General features: G+C 35.7%; 1 protein-coding gene across 1 annotated transcript in view; it reads left to right on the top strand.

Moving 5' to 3' along the window:
• Positions 1-15,723, top strand: part of LOC110454966 — a 37,780-nt gene extending 22,057 nt beyond the window's left edge. Inside the window, exons 14-21 of the mRNA XM_021504808.1 lie at positions 3,313-3,490; positions 4,539-4,682; positions 5,574-5,659; positions 9,490-9,560; positions 10,086-10,150; positions 11,546-11,687; positions 11,933-12,006; positions 14,311-15,723. Coding sequence (XP_021360483.1) covers positions 3,313-3,490; positions 4,539-4,682; positions 5,574-5,659; positions 9,490-9,560; positions 10,086-10,150; positions 11,546-11,687; positions 11,933-12,006; positions 14,311-14,327 — 777 coding nt within the window. The 3' untranslated portion in view covers positions 14,328-15,723. The remainder of the gene's footprint in view (positions 1-3,312; positions 3,491-4,538; positions 4,683-5,573; positions 5,660-9,489; positions 9,561-10,085; positions 10,151-11,545; positions 11,688-11,932; positions 12,007-14,310) is intronic.
• Positions 15,724-20,448: the final 4,725 nt, after the last annotated feature.

The raw sequence follows: 20,448 nt of genomic DNA, 5'->3' as shown, positions 1-20,448 counted from the left end.
AAAGGGTTCTCAGTTTTGTATAAACAGAGGGCATGGTCCCCCTGGGGGCAGAGGGGCAGGGCCAAAGAGGGGGAAAATAGGTAAATCTTTAAAAAAAAACCTGCTTCTTCTCAACCAATAAAAGGATTTTGACCAAATTTGTTCTAGAGCATCTTTGGACAAAGGAGCCTCAAGTTTGAATAAATGTAGGTTGTGGCCCTTCTGGGGGTGGAGGGGCGGGGCCCAATAGAGGAAATAGAGGTTTTTTTTCTCTCCTACTATACAAGTGAAGAAATTTAAACCAAATGCAGTCTGAAGCATGCTTAGGGACAAAAGAATCAATTTTGTTTAAACTGAGGTGTGTGGACCCACTTCTTTGGGACAGATGAGTGGGGCCCATTAGTGGAAATAGAGGAAAACATTAAAGATCCTTCTCCTTCTGTACCATTGAGGGGATTTTAACCAAATTTGTTCTAGAGAATCTTTGGGCAAAGGGAATTGAATATTTATAAATTTGTTTAATTTGTATAAAAAGGTGCATGTTTCTTGTACTCCTTTGATAAACCTATATGGTACTCAGCAGGTTTTAAATTGAAAAATAAAATACCAGATGAGCTATTAAGGCCCGTTGGCCTCTTGTTGGGATATACCATGGTGATAATATTTTTAGGAAAAATTACACAATTTTTGATTTTCTTTTTAGTTATTTGAGTTCTTCAGCAATATACATATGTCAGAGACATGTACATTTAATATAAGGGATGCTACTGTTTAAGGGCCCTGGGTTCAACCACAATTGTTTTACATTTCATGTTTATTTTCCCTATTGTATGATAAATATCTACCTTAAACATCAACAGGGCCACAACCAAATAAATATTTCCTTATAACTGTTAATTTAGTAAGACAATACTTCCTCACCAGCTGACAGCTTACTATATGAGCTCCTACAGTGTATCCATGTTATAAAAAACACCTGAAAGCTGACTGCTGAATTATCTGGAGTGAATCTATAGTGAAAAAAAACCCAGCTTACTATTTAAGCCCCTAAAGCTTAATTCTGAAGCCGCTGTAGTGAATTGACCTTTGACAGAGAACAAGCTGCAGCTCACCATTGGCACCCCAGCAGTGAAATAGTTTACCGTTGAAGACCCTAGAGTGAGCAAGTTTACAGCCAGCCTACCACTGAAACCCTTGGTGTGAATCAAAGGGAAGAAACTCACAGCTTATTTATACCATTAAAATCTCCACAGTGAAAGCTAAATGGACCAAATATTCAACTTACCATTGAAGCTCATGCAGTGAATTGAATAAAGAAACTTGCATCTTATGTATATAATTACCATGGAATCTACAGTCAAATTACCATTGAAATCCCTACTGTTAAAATTACAGTGAACAAAAAATTCAACTGACCATTGTAGACAAGGAAGTCATTCAGAGTGAACAAGCTTAGAAATTACTATTGAAGCCCATTCTTTGAATCTACAGTGAACAAGCTAAGACATTACTATTGGAGCCGATTCTTGGAATCTGCAGTGAACAAGCTTAGACATTACTATTGAAGCCCATTCTTTGAATCTACAGTGAACAAGCTTAGACTTTACCATTGAAGCTGACTCTTTGAATCTACAGTGAACAAGCTTAGACATTACTATTGAAGCCGATTCTTTGAATCTACATTGAACAAGCTTAGACATTACTATTGAAGCCCATTATTTGAATCTACAGTGAACAAGCTTAGACATTACTATTGAAGCCCATTCTTTGAATCTACAGTGAACAAGCTTAGACATTACTATTGAAGCCAATTCTTGAATCTACAGTGAACAAGCTTAGACATTACTATTGAAGCCGATTCTTTGAATCTACAGTGAACAAGCTTAGACTTTACCATTGAAGCCCATTCTTTGAATCTACATTGAACAAGCTTAGACTTTACTATTGAAGCCGATTCTTGGAATCTACAGTGAACAAGCTTAGACATTACCATTGAAGCTGATTCTTTGAATCTACGGTGAACAAGCTTAGACATTACTATTGAAGCCGATTCTTTGAATCTACATTGAACAAGCTTAGACTTTACTATTGAAGCCGATTCTTTGAATCTTCAGTGAACAAGCTTAGACATTACTATTGAAGTCGATTCTTTGAATGTACGGTGAACAAGCTTAGACATTACTATTGAAGCCAATTCTTTGAATCTTCAGTGAACAAGCTTAGACATTACTATTGAAGTCGATTCTTTGAATCTACATTGAACAAGCTTAGACTTTACTATTGAAGCCGATTCTTTGAATCTACAGTGAACAAGCTTAGACATTACTATTGAAGCCCATACAGTGAAACAGTCTACTGATGAATCCCCTGGAATGAACATGCCTTACAGTTTATCACTGATATAGAAGTTCCTACAGTGGAAAATATAGAAAAATATATACACATTTATACACCATCACTAAAAGAGCTACACTAAAACAATTAAGTAAGGCATTGCCTTTAAATATCATTAACTAAAACTTTTTTATAAGCCTTGCAAGTTGTAGATGTATTTCAAGAAAGTATGATGGCTTTATTCACTTCCTTTGATATAAATTTGTTACAATTGACATAAATATTATAAAACATGGCAACATGGATATCTTTTCCAGAATGTTGTGTAACATGGTTATCTGTCTTTTCCAGAATGTTGTGTAACATGGTTATCTGTCTTTTCCAGAATGTTGTGTAACATGGATATCTATCTTTTCCAGAATGTTGTATAACATGGATATCTATCTTTTCCAGAATGTTGTGTAACATGGTTATCTGTCTTTTCCAGAATGTTGTGTAACATGGATATCTATCTTTTCCAGAATGTTGTATAACATGGATATCTATCTTTTCCAGAATGTTGTGTAACATGGTTATCTATTTTTTCCAGAATGTTGTGTAACATGGTTATCTGACATTTCCAGAATGTTGTGTAACATGGTTATCTATCTTTTCCAGAATGTTGTGTAACATGGATATCTATCTTTTCTAGAATGTTGTGTAGTACATGGATATCTATCTTTTCCAGAATGTTGTATAACATGGTTATCTGTCTTTTCCAGAATGTTGTATAAAATGGTTATCTGTCTTTTCCAGAATGTTGTGTAACATGGATATCTATCTTTTCCAGAATGTTGTGTAACATGGATATCTGTCTTTTCCAGAATGTTGTGTAACATAGATATATATCTTTTCCAGAATGTTGTGTAACATGGATATCTGTCTTTTCCAGAATGTTGTATAACATGGATATCTATCTTTTCCAGAATGTTGTGTAACATGGATATCTATCTTTTTCAGGATGTTGTGTTCAAAAAGGTGATGGCAGAATTGAAGGAAAATCCTGGGAGTCGGGATGGATCGGGCATGGAGGATGGGCCCATCCCTGTTGGGACGAGAGTACGGAGGGGCCGGGACTGGGTCTGGGATGATCAGGATGACAACATGGCTGGTACTGTCATTGGACACAAACAACGAGGTAGGGAATGTATTATATTGAAGACATGTGTTTTGTTGTAGATTTGAGAATCTTCTAACACAAATTTCAGCCTGTTTTTTATCATGGTTGCATTTATGTTTTAGTTTACTGTTGTCAGCACAATGAAAAGAAAAATGTGGGTTATTACAAATATCGGAGTTATAATAGGGAAAATGACTGTCAGGAATCAAGACCTTACTTTCAGGAAAGCTATTCTGGCTGTCAGAGGTGAACTGATGAGTATTCAGGCTGTCTGAGTCTGTTACTGTAATAAGAAAAACGGATTACTCTCTCCAATGTACAAGACATACATATTCCATGCGGAGAGTGCTCTTGTAGGATGTATGTACTTGAACACCTCTAGTTCAGGAACTACTTTTTTCTTCTAAATCCTGACTAAGAAGTCTATAAAAACAAAACAGTTGAATAAAATTGTAAAGTAACTTGTCATCTGATATTCTGAAACCTGACGTCATCTCAGTTAGATTATCTGTTAAGCAGAATTATCTACCAGCCAAGTCAGTAACTGATAGTACCCCACAGAAATGAACATTTAATTAACAGTCTTCTTGTGAAGCCGCACACTTCTTTAATTCTAAGGTATTACCAGACTTCTTTGTACAATTTCTAAGCATATTCTTGGTTGAGAAAACGTACTACATATAGAGCACTCTATATATATCTTATTGCATAAGTGGTGACATTGTCAAATTTTACCAAAACTCTGAGATGGGAAAAATAAATAAGAAAAGTAATTATGTAGTTTATGGAAATTGTAACCTTGGATATAAAATTCTATATCTCCTGTAACTGTATATGATATATTCTATTATTTCTAACAATATAAGTCTCATCAATATAAAGCCAAGCTCTTTATAAAACCATCATTCTGCTGGAAACATGATGATAGTATAACACTGTCACTGTTTTACTTTAATTCTGGAAGAATTCTGAAGTAATTTGTATCTTTCTATACTCCAAACTTGATTTGATCTTCTGTGCTTTGTCTAACATTTGGTGACCTTGTGACCTTGTGACCTTTCTACAGGATTAGTTGCTGTAGAATGGGACAGTGGACGAAAGGGAAAGTACCGAATGGGATCCGAAGACTCGTTTGACCTACGAAGTGTGGATGAGCCACGTTTTCTACCAGAAGGCACGCTGGGAGCTGTAGGAGTGTGTTGCAGAAGAGGTGAAACAATAACTAAATCTATTGATATATAATTATGTCTCCCCTTCGAATGAAGGGAGACATATTGTATTAGTACTGGTTCTTCTTCTGGTTCTTCTCCTGGTTCTTCTAACTTGTCCGGGCCATAATTTTGTAACCGATAAAGATATCTTGATGAAACTTGAGATATGCATGTATCACCCACATGAGGTGTGTAGTGCACTGGAATTAGGTCACTGTGACCTTCACCTCAAGGTCAAAGGTCAAATAAGTGCAACATTTTCAGTAAATTCTTGTCCGGCCTGTAAATTTTAAACCGTTAAAGATAACTTGATCAAACTTGAAGTATACCTGCATTACCCACAGAGGTTGTGCAGTGCAATAGAATTAGGTCTTGTGCCCCACCATATGCAGAGTTATGGCCCTTTGTTTAATTTTATAACCAAAGTTTGTCCAGAGCATAAGTTCCATGTTTTTCACCTACGTTGACCAAACTTGCTATAGTTATGTATCTTTGGAAGTAGGAGTGTCGCATTCTGAAATGGGGTCTTGTGCCCCACTATATAAAGAGATATGGCCCTTTGTTATTTTTTTATACTGAAGTTTGTCTATTGGCTAATAAGGGGAGACATGTTTTTGTCACAAAAACAAGTTTCTAGTTTGTTGAAAAATTGTTTAAAAAATAAATACAGCTGTAATATGAAAAAATTGGGTGAGAAAATACAAACATTCTAATTAGTTTTCTTGTCCTTTAGTAAAACTAATGGTAACACAGTGTATATCAATTTAAGGGCCAATTTGGTACAAACTACATCAGTTCAAATAGGTGCATGCATAAGATAAGTGTACTGTTAGTTGTTTGCTTTCGAACTTTGAACCTATAATTTTTTATCCTTATTTTGATTTTGTCAGGACCTGACTGGGAATGGGAAAACCAAGATGGTGGGGAAGATCAAATCGGAGTTGTCTTCAAGATTGAGGACAATGGTGTCATTCATGTAAGTTCAAATCTGGATGCATTATAGATAATTCCAAGAAATGTATATGTAATCATTATGTAAGTAAAAGAGAAGCGGCCCGGTCTTGAATTCACCTTTCCATGACTGTACTTGTGCTGATAAGCAGGACCTGCTTGGCAGGACGTCGTCGGAGCACAGCTATTTGGTGAATGTTACATGGTGATGGTGAAGTAACAATGAAAGTGATTTGTCCAGACTGGTATATACATGTATGTCAGGTGTCAAATCTTCATACATAAGTGTACACAACAGCAGCTGGAACAATGATAAATACACAACAGCAGTTGGAACAATGATAAATACACAACAGCAGCTGGAACAATGATAAATACACAACAGCAGCTGGAACAATGATAAATACACAACAGCAGGTGTGTGGAGATGTTATACAGAGTAGAGATGTTATACAAAGTACAGATGTTATACAATGTAGAGTATGTTATACAATGTAGAGTATGTTATACAATGTACTATGTAGAGTATGTTATACTATGTGGAATATGTTATACTACATTTGTATATAGAGTTTGTTATATTATGTAGAGTTTGTTATATTATGTAGAGTATATTATACTATGTGGAGTATGTTATACAATTTTAGAGTATATTATACTATGTGGAGTATGTTATACAATGTAGAGGATATTATACTATGTAGAGTATGTTATACAATGTAGAGTATGTTATACTATGTGGAGTATGTTATACTACATTTGTATGTAGAGTTTGTTATATTATGTAGAGTATGTTATACTATGTAGAGTATGTTATACAATGTAGAGTATGTTATACTATGTGGAGTATGTTATACTACATTTGTATGTAGAGTTTGTTATATTATGTAGAGTATGTTATACTATGTAGAGTATGTTATACAATGTAGAGTATGTTATACTATGTGGAGTATGTTATACTACATTTGTATGTAGAGTTTGTTATATTATGTAGAGTATGTTATACTATGTAGAGTATGTTATACAATGTAGAGTATGTTATACTATGTGGAGTATGTTATACTACATTTGTATGTAGAGTTTGTTATATTATGTAGAGTATGTTATACTATGTAGAGTATGTTATACAATGTAGAGTATGTTATACTATGTGGAGTATGTTATACTACATTTGTATGTAGAGTTTGTTATATTATGTAGAGTATGTTATACTATGTAGAGTATGTTATACTATGTAGAGTATGTTATACAATGTAGAGTATGTTATACTATGTGGAGTATGTTATACTACATTTGTATGTAGAGTTTGTTATATTATGTAGAGTATGTTATACTATGTAGAGTATGTTATACTATGTAGAGTATGTTATACAATGTAGAGTATGTTATACTATGTGGAGTATGTTATACTACATTTGTATGTAGAGTTTGTTATATTATGTAGAGTATGTTATACTATGTAGAGTATGTTATACAATTTTAGAGTATATTATACTATGTGGAGTATGTTATACAATGTAGAGTATGTTATACTATGTAGAGTATGTTATACAATGTAGAGTATGTTATACTATGTGGAGTATGTTATACTACATTTGTATGTAGAGTTTGTTATATTATGTAGAGTATGTTATACTATGTAGAGTATGTTATACAATTTTAGAGTATATTATACTATGTGGAGTATGTTATACAATGTAGAGTATGTTATACTATGTAGAGTATGTTATACAATGTAGAGTATGTTATACTATGTGGAGTATGTTATACTACATTTGTATGTAGAGTTTGTTATATTATGTAGAGTATGTTATACTATGTAGAGTATGTTATACAATTTTAGAGTATATTATACTATGTGGAGTATGTTATACAATGTAGAGTATATTATACTATGTAGAGTATGTTATACAATGTAGAGTATGTTATACTATGTGGAGTATGTTATACTACATTTGTATGTAGAGTTTGTTATATTATGTAGAGTATGTTATACTATGTAGAGTATGTTATACAATTTTAGAGTATATTATACTATGTGGAGTATGTTATACAATGTAGAGTATATTATACTATGTAGAGTATGTTATACAATGTAGAGTATGTTATACTATGTGGAGTATGTTATACTACATTTGTATGTAGAGTTTGTTATAGTATGTAGAGTATGTTATACTATGTAGAGTATGTTATACTATGTAGAGTATGTTATACTATGTAGAGTATGTTATACTATGTAGAGTATGTTATACTATGTAGAGTATGTTATACTATGTAGAGTATGTTATACTATGTAGAGTATGTTATACTATGTAGAGTATGTTATACTATGTAGAGTATGTTATACTATGTAGAGTATGTTATACTATGTAGAGTATGTTATACTATGTAGAGTATGTTATACTATGTAGAGTATGTTATACTATGTAGAGTATGTTATACTATGTAGAGTATGTTATACTATGTAGAGTATGTTATACTATGTAGAGTATGTTATACTATGTAGAGTATGTTATACTATGTAGAGTATGTTATACAATGTAGAGTATGTTATACTATGTGGAGTATGTTATACTACATTTGTATGTAGAGTTTGTTATATTATGTAGAGTATGTTATACTATGTAGAGTATGTTATACTATGTAGAGTATGTTATACAATGTAGAGTATGTTATACTATGTGGAGTATGTTATACTACATTTGTATGTAGAGTTTGTTATATTATGTAGAGTATGTTATACTATGTAGAGTATGTTATACAATTTTAGAGTATATTATACTATGTGGAGTATGTTATACAATGTAGAGTATATTATACTATGTAGAGTATGTTATACAATGTAGAGTATGTTATACTATGTGGAGTATGTTATACTACATTTGTATGTAGAGTTTGTTATATTATGTAGAGTATGTTATACTATGTAGAGTATGTTATACTATGTAGAGTATGTTATACAATGTAGAGTATGTTATACTATGTGGAGTATGTTATACTACATTTGTATGTAGAGTTTGTTATATTATGTAGAGTATGTTATACTATGTAGAGTATGTTATACTATGTAGAGTATGTTATACAATGTAGAGTATGTTATACTATGTGGAGTATGTTATACTACATTTGTATGTAGAGTTTGTTATATTATGTAGAGTATGTTATACTATGTGGAGTATGTTATACTACATTTGTATGTAGAGTTTGTTATATTATGTAGAGTATATTATACTATGTAGAGTTTGTTATATTATGTAGAGTATGTTATACAATGTAGAGTTTGTTATATTATGTAGAGTATGTTATACTATGTGGAGTATGTTATACTACATTTGTATGTAGAGTATGTTATATTATGTAGAGTATATTATACTATGTAGAGTATGTTATACTATGTAGAGTTTGTTATATTATGTAGAGTTTGTTATACTATGTGGAGTATGTTATACTATGTGGAGTATGTTATACTACATTTGTATGTAGAGTATTTTATATTATGTAGAGTATGTTATATTATGTAGAGTATATTATACTATGTAGAGTTTGTTATATTATGTAGAGTTTGTTATACTATGTGGAGTATGTTATACTACATTTGTGTGTAGAGTATGTTATATTATGTAGAATATATTATACTATGTAGAGTTTGTTTTACAATGTAGAGTATGTTATATTATGTAGAGTATGTTATTCTGTATCTTTAGAAATGGGTACTATTGAAAAGAATGTCATCGAAATGAGATAAAATATTTATTTTCTTTTAGGGATTTGAAAAGGAAAATATAGATTACAAAAGTACTAGTGCACTATTTCAGCAGATATAAATTATTTTAAATTTTTGCTTTGTGATCAAAGGTACGATGGCAGAATGGTAAACGAGGAAACTACAGATATGGCATACATGGAAAATTTGACATAGAAATGTGGTAAGTCCTTGTATTGAACTATTACACCTTCAAGTCATTCTGTATAAATATTATTATAAGTAGAGAAAAATTGTTGCTTGTGAAAGATATATATGGACTATTGTGATGAAAAATACTATGAGCCATTCTTATTCAGAAAAAAATAAGAATATGTTTCAAATTATCCATTGTGCTTGAAGAAAAAAGATAGTTTTCAGCAGAAAACAGGTAACATGTTTGTGACATCAAGAATTGGAAATGATCGAGAAATCTGCAAATGTGTTCATAAATTTTAACAGATTTTGGTCAAATAATCATCAAGCTTGGAAATACCACAAAATTAGTTTGTGTTTCGGGGTACCAAGGTCAAGACTATGGTCACTTTCTATTTATAGAAATCATCAACCAGTTTAATGTCATCACTCCAGTGTGATCAAATTTCAATCTCAGCAGTTTTTAATAAAACTTTGTACATGTAGTATTTAAAAAAGACACAAATATTCAACAGAATTCTTTCGTATAATTTGTGACATCTTGTTTCTACAGCCCAGGAAGGAGGCCAGTCCAGAGTGGAGCATCGAGTGAAACACAGAACTCACCCCCTGTCAAAAGTAAGGAACATTGCTAGGATTTAAATTGAGAAGTTAACAATTTGGTGCTGTGACCAGGATTTAGATTGAGAAGTGTAAATTTTGGTGCTGTGACCAGATTTAGATTGAGAAGTGTAAATTTTGGTGCTGTGACCAGGTTTAGATTGAGAAGTGTATATTTTGGTGCTATGACCAGGTTTAGATTGAGAAGTGTAAATTTTGGTGCTTTGACCAGGATTTAGATTGTGAAGTGTACTTTTTTGTGCTGTGACCAGGTTTAGATTGAGAAGTGTATATTTTGGTGATATGACCAGGATTTAGGTTGAGAAGTGTACATTTTGGAACCTATGACCAGGATTTAGATTGAGAAGTGTACAATTTGGTACTGTAACAGGTTTAAATTGAGAAGTGTATGTTTTGGTGCTTTGACCAGGTTTAGATTGAGAAGTGTACAAATTGGTACTGTGGCCAGGTTTAAATTGAGAAGTGTATATTTTGGTGCTTTGACCAGTTTTAGATTGAGAAATGTACATTTTGGTGCTATGACCAGGATATAGATTTAAAACTATATATTTTAGTGCTGTGACCAGGATTTAGATTGAGATGTGTACATTTTGGTGTTGTGACCAGGATTTAGATTGAGATGTGTACATTTTGGTGTTGTGACCAGGATTTAGATTGAGAAGTGTATATTTTGGTGCTGTGACCAGGATTTAGATTGAGAAGTTTATATTTTGGTGCATTGACCAGGTTTAGATTGAGAAGTGTATATTTTGGAACCTTGACCAGGTTTAGATTGAGAACTGTATATTTTGGTGCTGTGACCAGGATTTAGATGGAGAAGTTTATATTTTGGTGCATTGACCAGGTTTAGATTGAGAAGTGTATATTTTGGTACCGTGATCAGGCTTTAGATTGAGAAGTGTATATTTTGGTACCGTGACCAGGTTTAGATTGAGAACTGTACATTTTTGTGCTGTGACCAGGTTTACATTGAGAAGTGTACATTTTGGCGCTGTGACCAGGTTCACATTGAGAAGTGTACATTTTTGTGCTGTGACCAAGTTTACATTGAGAAGTGTACATTTTGGCGCTGTGACCAGGATTTAGGTTATATGGTGTGAAATGCACCTTTAATATCTGCAGTGCAACTGAAGGTTTTGTAGATAGGATCATGAATTGTAGTTAAGGTAAAAATAAATATTTGAGTCAGATTAAGGACCTTGATTTGGTCAGGATAATTTCTAAATTTGTTTCTTATTAGGAGATTCATATGCATGTAAGTTTAGAGTGAGAAAATGTCTATGGATTCTGGTACAAAGAGATGTATAGATTTTGATGGTCTAACTAAGGTTGAGTACCCTATGTTGTAAGTGACTAAGAATGTGTGTACTGAGTGATGTTTTTGTGTTACAGCCACCAGGACACGAGTACAGTGGCAGTGGGAGGTAGAACAAGGGTCGTGGATGGACCACAGCACACAGGCTTCCAACAAGATCGAGGATCTGCACGTGAAGAGAGGCCGGGGCACCACTCTGGTTGACATTGACGGACAATCGTAAGTATATACACATGTGGTGTATGAACGAACAATCGTAAGTATATACACATGTGGTGTATGAACGAATATTAAACTAGCTAAATGTGCATGAACATAATGTACTTTTACTTGATAGCAATCCTCTTTCAATGTCTGTTTTCATTTTTCACACTAAATATACTCTTTTTGTTGTCTTGGTTTCTTGTTAGAACCAAAAAGATTAAGAAATGCCAGATAATCAAAAACAACTTTTGTTTGTCTAGGTATCGAGTTGTAATCCAGAACAAGAAACAGAGGAACACAGTGTCAGGTGTGGAAAACACCATCAGGAGACAAGGTAAGTTATTATACAGTGTCTGGTGTGGAAAACACCATCAGGAGACAAGGTTAGTTACTATACAGTGTCTGGTGTGGAAAACACCATCAGGAGACAAGGTTAGTAACTATACAGTGTCTGGTGTGGAAAACACCATCAGGAGACAAGGTTAGTAACTATACAGTGTCTGGTGTGGAAAACACCATCAGGAGACAAGGTTAGTAACTATACAGTGTCTGGTGTGGAAAACACCATCAGGAGACAAGGTTAGTAACTATACAGTGTCTGGTGTGGAAAACACCATCAGGAGACAAGGTTAGTAACTATACAGTGTCTGGTGTGGAAAACACCATCAGGAGACAAGGTTAGTAACTATACAGTGTCTGGTGTGGAAAACACCATCAGGAGACAAGGTTAGTAACTATACAGTGTCTGGTGTGGAAAACACCATCAGGAGACAAGGTTAGTAACTATACAGTGTCTGGTGTGGAAAACACCATCAGGAGACAAGGTTAGTAACTATACAGTGTCTGGTGTGGAAAACACCATCAGGAGACAAGGTTAGTAACTATACAGTGTCTGGTGTGGAAAACACCATCAGGAGACAAGGTTAGTAACTATACAGTGTCTGGTGTGGAAAACACCATCAGGAGACAAGGTTAGTAACTATACAGTGTCTGGTGTGGAAAACACCATCAGGAGACAAGGTTAGTAACTATACAGTGTCTGGTGTGGAAAACACCATCAGGAGACAAGGTTAGTAACTATACAGTGTCTGGTGTGGAAAACACCATCAGGAGACAAGGTTAGTAACTATACAGTGTCTGGTGTGGAAAACACCATCAGGAGACAAGGTTAGTAACTATACAGTGTCTGGTGTGGAAAACACCATCAGGAGACAAGGTTAGTAACTATACAGTGTCTGGTGTGGAAAACACCATCAGGAGACAAGGTTAGTAACTATACAGTGTCTGGTGTGGAAAACACCATCAGGAGACAAGGTTAGTAACTATACAGTGTCTGGTGTGGAAAACACCATCAGGAGACAAGGTTAGTAACTATACAGTGTCTGGTGTGGAAAACACCATCAGGAGACAAGGTTAGTAACTATACAGTGTCTGGTGTGGAAAACACCATCAGGAGACAAGGTTAGTAACTATACAGTGTCTGGTGTGGAAAACACCATCAGGAGACAAGGTTAGTAACTATACAGTGTCTGGTGTGGAAAACACCATCAGGAGACAAGGTTAGTAACTATACAGTGTCTGGTGTGGAAAACACCATCAGGAGACAAGGTTAGTAACTATACAGTGTCTGGTGTGGAAAACACCATCAGGAGACAAGGTTAGTAACTATACAGTGTCTGGTGTGGAAAACACCATCAGGAGACAAGGTTAGTAACTATACAGTGTCTGGTGTGGAAAACACCATCAGGAGACAAGGTTAGTAACTATACAGTGTCTGGTGTGGAAAACACCATCAGGAGACAAGGTTAGTAACTATACAGTGTCTGGTGTGGAAAACACCATCAGGAGACAAGGTTAGTAACTATACAGTGTCTGGGTTGGAAAACACCATCAGGAGACAAGGTTAGTAACTATACAGTGTCTGGTGTGGAAAACACCATCAGGAGACAAGGTTAGTAACTATACAGTGTCTGGGTTGGAAAACACCATCAGGAGACAAGGTTAGTAACTATACAGTGTCTGGTGTGGAAAACACCATCAGGAGACAAGGTTAGTAACTATACAGTGTCTGGGTTGGAAAACACCATCAGGAGACAAGGTTAGTAACTATACAGTGTCTGGTGTGGAAAACACCATCAGGAGACAAGGTTAGTAACTATACAGTGTCTGGGTTGGAAAACACCATCAGGATACATGGTTAGTTACTATAAGAACTGAAACAAATGTCTCTATAATACCTCAATGAAGAGATTCTTCCACACAAGTATGTATAGTATTTTAATGGTAATAAGCCCATGCCTGGTAATAAGCCCATCCCCCTTTTTTTCACTTTCCGTGCATGGGTGGTTGTGGGGTTAGGCCAGTATTAAGCCCACTCAGCCACCTTCCTTGGAGTAATATTGCAGGTTTGTTAGATCTGTGAAATTCTTTCTACCAATAAAATAGCATGGCAAGCCACATAGAGTAGACTTGTTCATTGTTCTTAAATAGTAACCAAAGCTCTAGATCTCTATGATTTAAAACTGAATCGTGAAGATTTTCTCATGATGTTGTGTTGTAAAAATATTGAAATATTGAAATTATTTAATTGCTTTTTCTTTTGAGGTACAAATAGTTCATCTTCTTTGGGTTTTTTCAGAAATAGAAGAAACATAATAAAAACAAGAAGACCAGAGTCAATACGCTGTGAAATGATAAAAGGATTCGGAGGATTGAACTCCTTTTGTGAAAGATTTGTATATAAGACTGTTACTTGTGCTGAATTTGTGATAGACAGGAAAAAAATTCAAAGAATAATGTTTGATTTCTCATGCATGTACTTCACTGGTTTGATTAACAATATATGCTGAGTTTATAAATAATGTCATATATGTTGAACATATAAATCTACATGTATATCAAGGGTCATAATATAGGAGAAATGTATGAAGATTGTTTTGATGTAGCCATCTGTATGTATCATCCCCGATCTATCTTTATTTGAGACAAACGTAAGAAAAAAGAAAAAATCCATGCTCATTGTTGTTTATGCTTCTTACCCATAATAGAAAGTACAAAGGGCAATGATTCTCACACAAGTGTTAGTTTTTAACAGCTTTTAATCTAATTTTAATAACTTACAATTACTCCTGTTGACGGGGATTGTGGCATGCAGAAATTCCTATTGATGTTGAAGGAAACCAGAATCGCTGGGTAAAATACACCAGATTTGGGAGACCCATGACTTGTCAAGTCCAGTTAGGGAATAGAACTTCGGCCATCTTGGCGAGTGTGCTATCAACTGCACCACCAAACCACCCATGTCCTAGACTTACACTAGTCCTAAACCATCACTAGTCTTTTAAAGGTTGGTCCTTAGTAACACCTTTCCCCATTTACTGTAAAGCATGGTTATAACGAAACCCAAGGGACCTAATTTATCATTTTGTTATAAAGATAGTTTGTATTACGTTTATACCAAATTTTGTTTTTGTTATTTTTTAAAAATATCACGATTTGAAAATATTTATACAGTCAACAGAAACTGAACTAAACACACATATTTTTCAAAATAGTAATTAATGTGTCACACTGAGACATCTAAGAATGGATTAACAACTCAACACCTACATTGTCATCCAAAACCCAACTCATTTGATACGGTAGTCTGGTTATACACATACAAAGCACATGCAAGCAATTGCTACATAAAACGCAACTCACTGTGTTCAATAGTTGTACAAAACATGTAAAGCCCCTATCTCACATACACGATTTAAGAAATTGCAAACACGATTTAAGAAAAGTTGAAAAAATTGTGTTGATTCGTGCTCAACTTTGTGGTTTATGCAAATTTCTTAACCAAACACGATCCTCAAACAACCAAAAACGATCCTCATACGACCCTCATACAACCTTCATACGACTGAACACGACACACATACGACCGTCGTAAGATATTCATACGATACAATACGATTTAACCTCATTTAACCCGACCCCAATACGACTGTCATACAACCAAACACGACTGTCATACGACTTAACACGAACGCTATACGATTAAACACAAATCATTACGATCTCAATACGACTACGCAAGACCTTCGTACGACATATTTTTGTTTATTTTGGTCGCGTGGGTCATGTTGTATATAAGCTGCATTGCAACAGAATTTCTGTGTCAGTCTTCACCATGTTCAACAACGAACAAGACCCGAAAGAAGCAGCTTTGGAGGAGGAGGGAGTACTTCTGGTAGATATGGCTTTAATGGTGAGGGGTAGGAGGCAGCGTAGGCGTCGCAGAATGAGGAACAGGAAGAGATTCTGGGTTCGACCATGGTTGTTGAGGAGACCTCTTTATGGGCAGTATGAACACCTAATGCAAGAACTGTATCGTGAAGATGTGAATACGTTTACAACCTTCTTGCGTGTCACTCCGGAGATGTTTATGGAGCTAGTAGAAGAGGTCATGCTGACACCAAAAACCCCAGAGGCTTGGAAGGAGGTGGCTGATGAGTTTTCAACAAGATGGAACTTTCATAACCCTCTTGGCGCAATAGATAGAAAACATGTAGCTATAAAATGTCCACGAAATTCAGGCTCTTTTTATTATAACTATAAGAGTTTCTACTGTATCATACTCCTCACAATAGTTGACGCTGCATACAAGTTTCTGTATGTTGACATTGGGGCAAATGGTAGTTGCTCAGATGGTGGTGTCTTCAAGGACTGCGACATCTATCAGGCACTGGACCAAGGTACTGCAGGTCTTCCAGGACCACAACCTCTTCCAAACGATGATCAACCCCTGCCATTCGCAATTATAGGAGATGATGCCTTCGCTCTACGTCACTTGGGTTGATGGATGAAATTGATGTTTTTTTCTTCTTATTTGGTCTGCCTTTCTTGGTTGGTTTGGGTCCGGTTAGCTCAGCGGTACCAGCGACACCATCATGATCTGGCCCGGTTAGCACAGTGGTAGATTCAGTGGTAGATTGATGCGAAATGTCTTCAGAGGAGATGAAGGTGGAGGTGATGGTGATGGAATATTGAAATGACTATACTCCTGCTCAGATGGCTGCTCAGATGGCTGGATGTCAGTTTCAGTTGTTGCTTTTGTTGTTGTTGGCGATTTTGGTGGTGGTTCAGAGGTTTCAGCTGGCTCATCTTGTCCCTGGGTACCGGGTGGATGTTCATCCATGGTTGGTGGTGAAGGATGTTTCCCTTTCAAAGGTTTTGCTTGGAGGAGCTTCCGTTTCGGCCGCCTGAGGTTTGACATGGCTATATAATGAGCTTTCACTTTCAGGGGGTTTCCCACGTTCTCACCCAGTCACGTGATGGGCTCTTCCGGTCGTATGACAAACGTATGGATTTTGGTTCAGGCGTATGGGAGTCGTATGAAAAGCATATGAAAGTAGTGTTGAATTGTGTTAAAAAGTATGAAGGTCGTTTGAGTTTCTTCCCACACTCCCAAACAAAAATGAACGCGACTGAACACGTTCTTCATACGATTGAACACGATCTTCATACGATTGAACACGACTGTCATATGACCTTCATAAGACTGAACACTACTTTTCAGCTCGGCTTAAATCGTGTTATAAATTTTTGCATTGCAACCGACCACGACTTAACACGAATGAACACGAATGAGTGCATGACCTTCATACGTTCTAACACGATTTGAGGAAAAAACGTTAAATTGTGTTCATTCGTGTTCAGATTCGTGAATGTGAGATAGGGGCTAAAGTACATACACTGTAAGGTGGCCCTCGAGGGCCTCTTGGTCGTGGTCACTGGCGTGTGACTTCCCGACTTCTGAAAAATGGATTTATACTAGTGTGTTAAAATAACACTGAATTTCACTCAAGGTGAAATTTGCTTCCTAATAGATAATAATTTGCTATGTGAAATTTGCAATGTCATCATACAATACACAGGGAATCATAATAAACATATTCGTACTAACATGTTTTCTGTATCTTAAAAATTTCTCTTATCCGTAATATAATATATCCAGCCTCTGTATCCAGCTACTGTTCGTTGGCTGTTAACAAATGTGGCTTCATCAACAAGGCTCTACATTGTACTACCCGGGGTATTGTTTTAAGTAACTTTCTTAGTGCTGACTTCAACTGTTTCTAGATAAGTTTTAACTGTTTGTCATGCTTCAGAAAGACAGGTTGATTTTGGGTAAGCATTACCAATTCAGAATGGTAGGCCGGTATATGTTTTGTCAATGTATATCTCAAATTATTTGTAGGAGCTGGTTTCCTTTTATTTAGGTATCTTAATAGTTTTTCTTTGTTTCAAAGAAAGTATTTTTCTATATGTATTGTAAAGAACTAAATGAGTTAAGGCTATTATTGTATATGTATTTTATAGAAATCAGTGTGTGCAGACTGTCACGTCTTCACTCTTATTTTTTTTGAAATCTGCAATATCTAATATTGAATTAAATAAATGATGTTTTTGAGGAATCATTATAGGTTAAAGATCTTAATCTATTTGACCTTGATGATCAAGGTCACTTTAGTCAACCTTATTGCAAGGATATTGTGAAAATAACTAATATTTAATGTGAGCTATTCGTTTTTCACCAGAATCATTATTCTGTAACATAATCTATATGCAGAACCATGTCCAAACCTGATTGTGGCCATGTATCACGACTGTAAATAATTTGATGTGAAATAAACATTGGGTTATCTCCAAAACCTGTATACTTTGAATAGACATATAAAGAACCAGTGGTTTTCTGTTTAAACATGTTTTACTATGGCAGTACCTGTATGTAGAAGGAGCAGTACCTGTATGTATAGGCAGTACCTGTATGTAGAAGGAGCAGTACCTGTATGTATAGGGAGCAGTACCTGTATGTATAGAGAAAGGTACATGTATGTAAAGGAAGCAGTACCTGTATGTAAAGAGAGCAGTACCTGTATGTATAGGGAATACCTGTATGTATAGGCAGCAGTACCTGTATGTATAGGGAGCAGTACCTGTATGTATAGAGAAAGGTACATGTATGTAAAGGAAGCAGTACCTGTATGTAAAGAGAGCAGTACCTGTATGTATAGGGAGCAGTACCTGTATGTATAGGGAATACCTGTATGTATAAGGAGCAGTATATGTATGTATTACAAGCAGTACCTGTATGTATAGGGAGCAGTACCTGTATGTATAGGGAATACCTGTATGTATAAGGAGCAGTATATGTATGTATTACAAGCAGTACCTGTATGTATAGGGAGCAGTACCTGTATGTATAGGGAATACCTGTATGTATAAGGAGCAGTATATGTATGTATTACAAGCAGTACCTGTATGTATAGGGAGCAGTACCTGTATGTATAGGGAATACCTGTATGTATAAGGAGCAGTATATGTATGTATTACAAGCAGTACCTGTATGTATAGGGAGCAGTACCTGTATGTATAGGGAATACCTGTATGTATAAGGAGCAGTATATGTATGTATTACAAGCAGTACCTGTATGTATAGGGAATACCTGTATGTATAGGCAGCAGTACATGTATGTATAGGGAGCAGTACCTGTATGTATAGGGAAGAGTATTTGTATGTATAGGCAGCAGTACCTGTATGTATAGGGAGCAGTACCTGTATGTATAGGGAAGAGTATTTGTATGTATAGGGAGCAGTACATGTATGTATAGGGAGCAGTACCTGTATGTATAGGGAATACCTGTATGTATAAGGAGCAGTACATGTATGTATAAGGAGCAGTACCTGTATGTATAGGGAATACCTGTATGTATAGGCAGCAGTACCTGTATGTATAGGGAGCAGTACCTGTATGTATAGGGAAGAGTATTTGTATGTATAGGCAGCAGTACCTGTATGTAAAGAGAGCAGTACCTGTATGTATAGGGAGCAGTATCTGTATGAATTACGAGCAGTACCTGTATGTAGAAGGAGCAGTACCTGTATGTTTAGGGAGCGGCACCTTTATGTAAAGGGAGCAGTACCTGTATGTATAGGGAGCAGTACCTGTATGAATAGGGAATACCTGTATGTATAGGGAGCAGTACCTGTATGTATAGGGAGCAGTACCTGTATGTATAGGGAATACCTGTATGTATAGGCAGCAGTACCTGTATGTATAGGGAGCAGTACCTGTATGTATAGGGAGCAGTACCTGTATGTATAGGGAGCAGTACCTGTATGTATAGGGAATACCTGTATGTATAGGCAGCAGTACCTGTATGTATAAGGAGCAATACCTGTATGTATAGGGAGCAATACCTGTATGTATAGGGAGCAGTACCTGTATGTATAGGCAGCAGTTCCTGTATGTATAGGGAATACCTGTATGTATAGGGAGCAGTACCTGTGTGTCTAGGGAATTCCTGTATGTATAGGCAGCAGTTCCTGTATGTATAGGGAATACCTGTATGTCTAGGCAGCAATACCTGTATGTATAGGGAGGAGTACCTGTATGTATAGGGAGCAGTACTTGTATGTATAGGGAGCAGTACCTGTATGGATAGGGAATACCTGTATGTATAGGCAGCAGGACCTGTATGTATAAGGAGCAGTACCTGTATGTAAAGGGAGCAGTACCTGTATGTATAGGGAGCAGTACATGTATGTATAAGGAGCAGTGCCTGTATGTATAAGGAGCAGTACCTGTATGTATAAGGAGCAGTACCTGTATGTATAGGGAGCAATACCTGTATGTATAGGGAACAGTACCTGTATGTATAGGGAATACCTGTATGTATAGGCAGCAGTACCTGTATGTATAGGGAGCAGTACCTGTATGTATAGGGA

The sequence above is a fragment of the Mizuhopecten yessoensis genome, unplaced genomic scaffold (assembly GCF_002113885.1).
Source record: "Mizuhopecten yessoensis strain PY_sf001 unplaced genomic scaffold, ASM211388v2 scaffold8123, whole genome shotgun sequence".
Taxonomy (NCBI): Eukaryota; Metazoa; Mollusca; class Bivalvia; order Pectinida; family Pectinidae; genus Mizuhopecten; species Mizuhopecten yessoensis.
The sequence above is the reverse complement of the archived record's forward strand: the minus strand, read 5'-3'. Positions and strand labels throughout refer to the sequence as shown.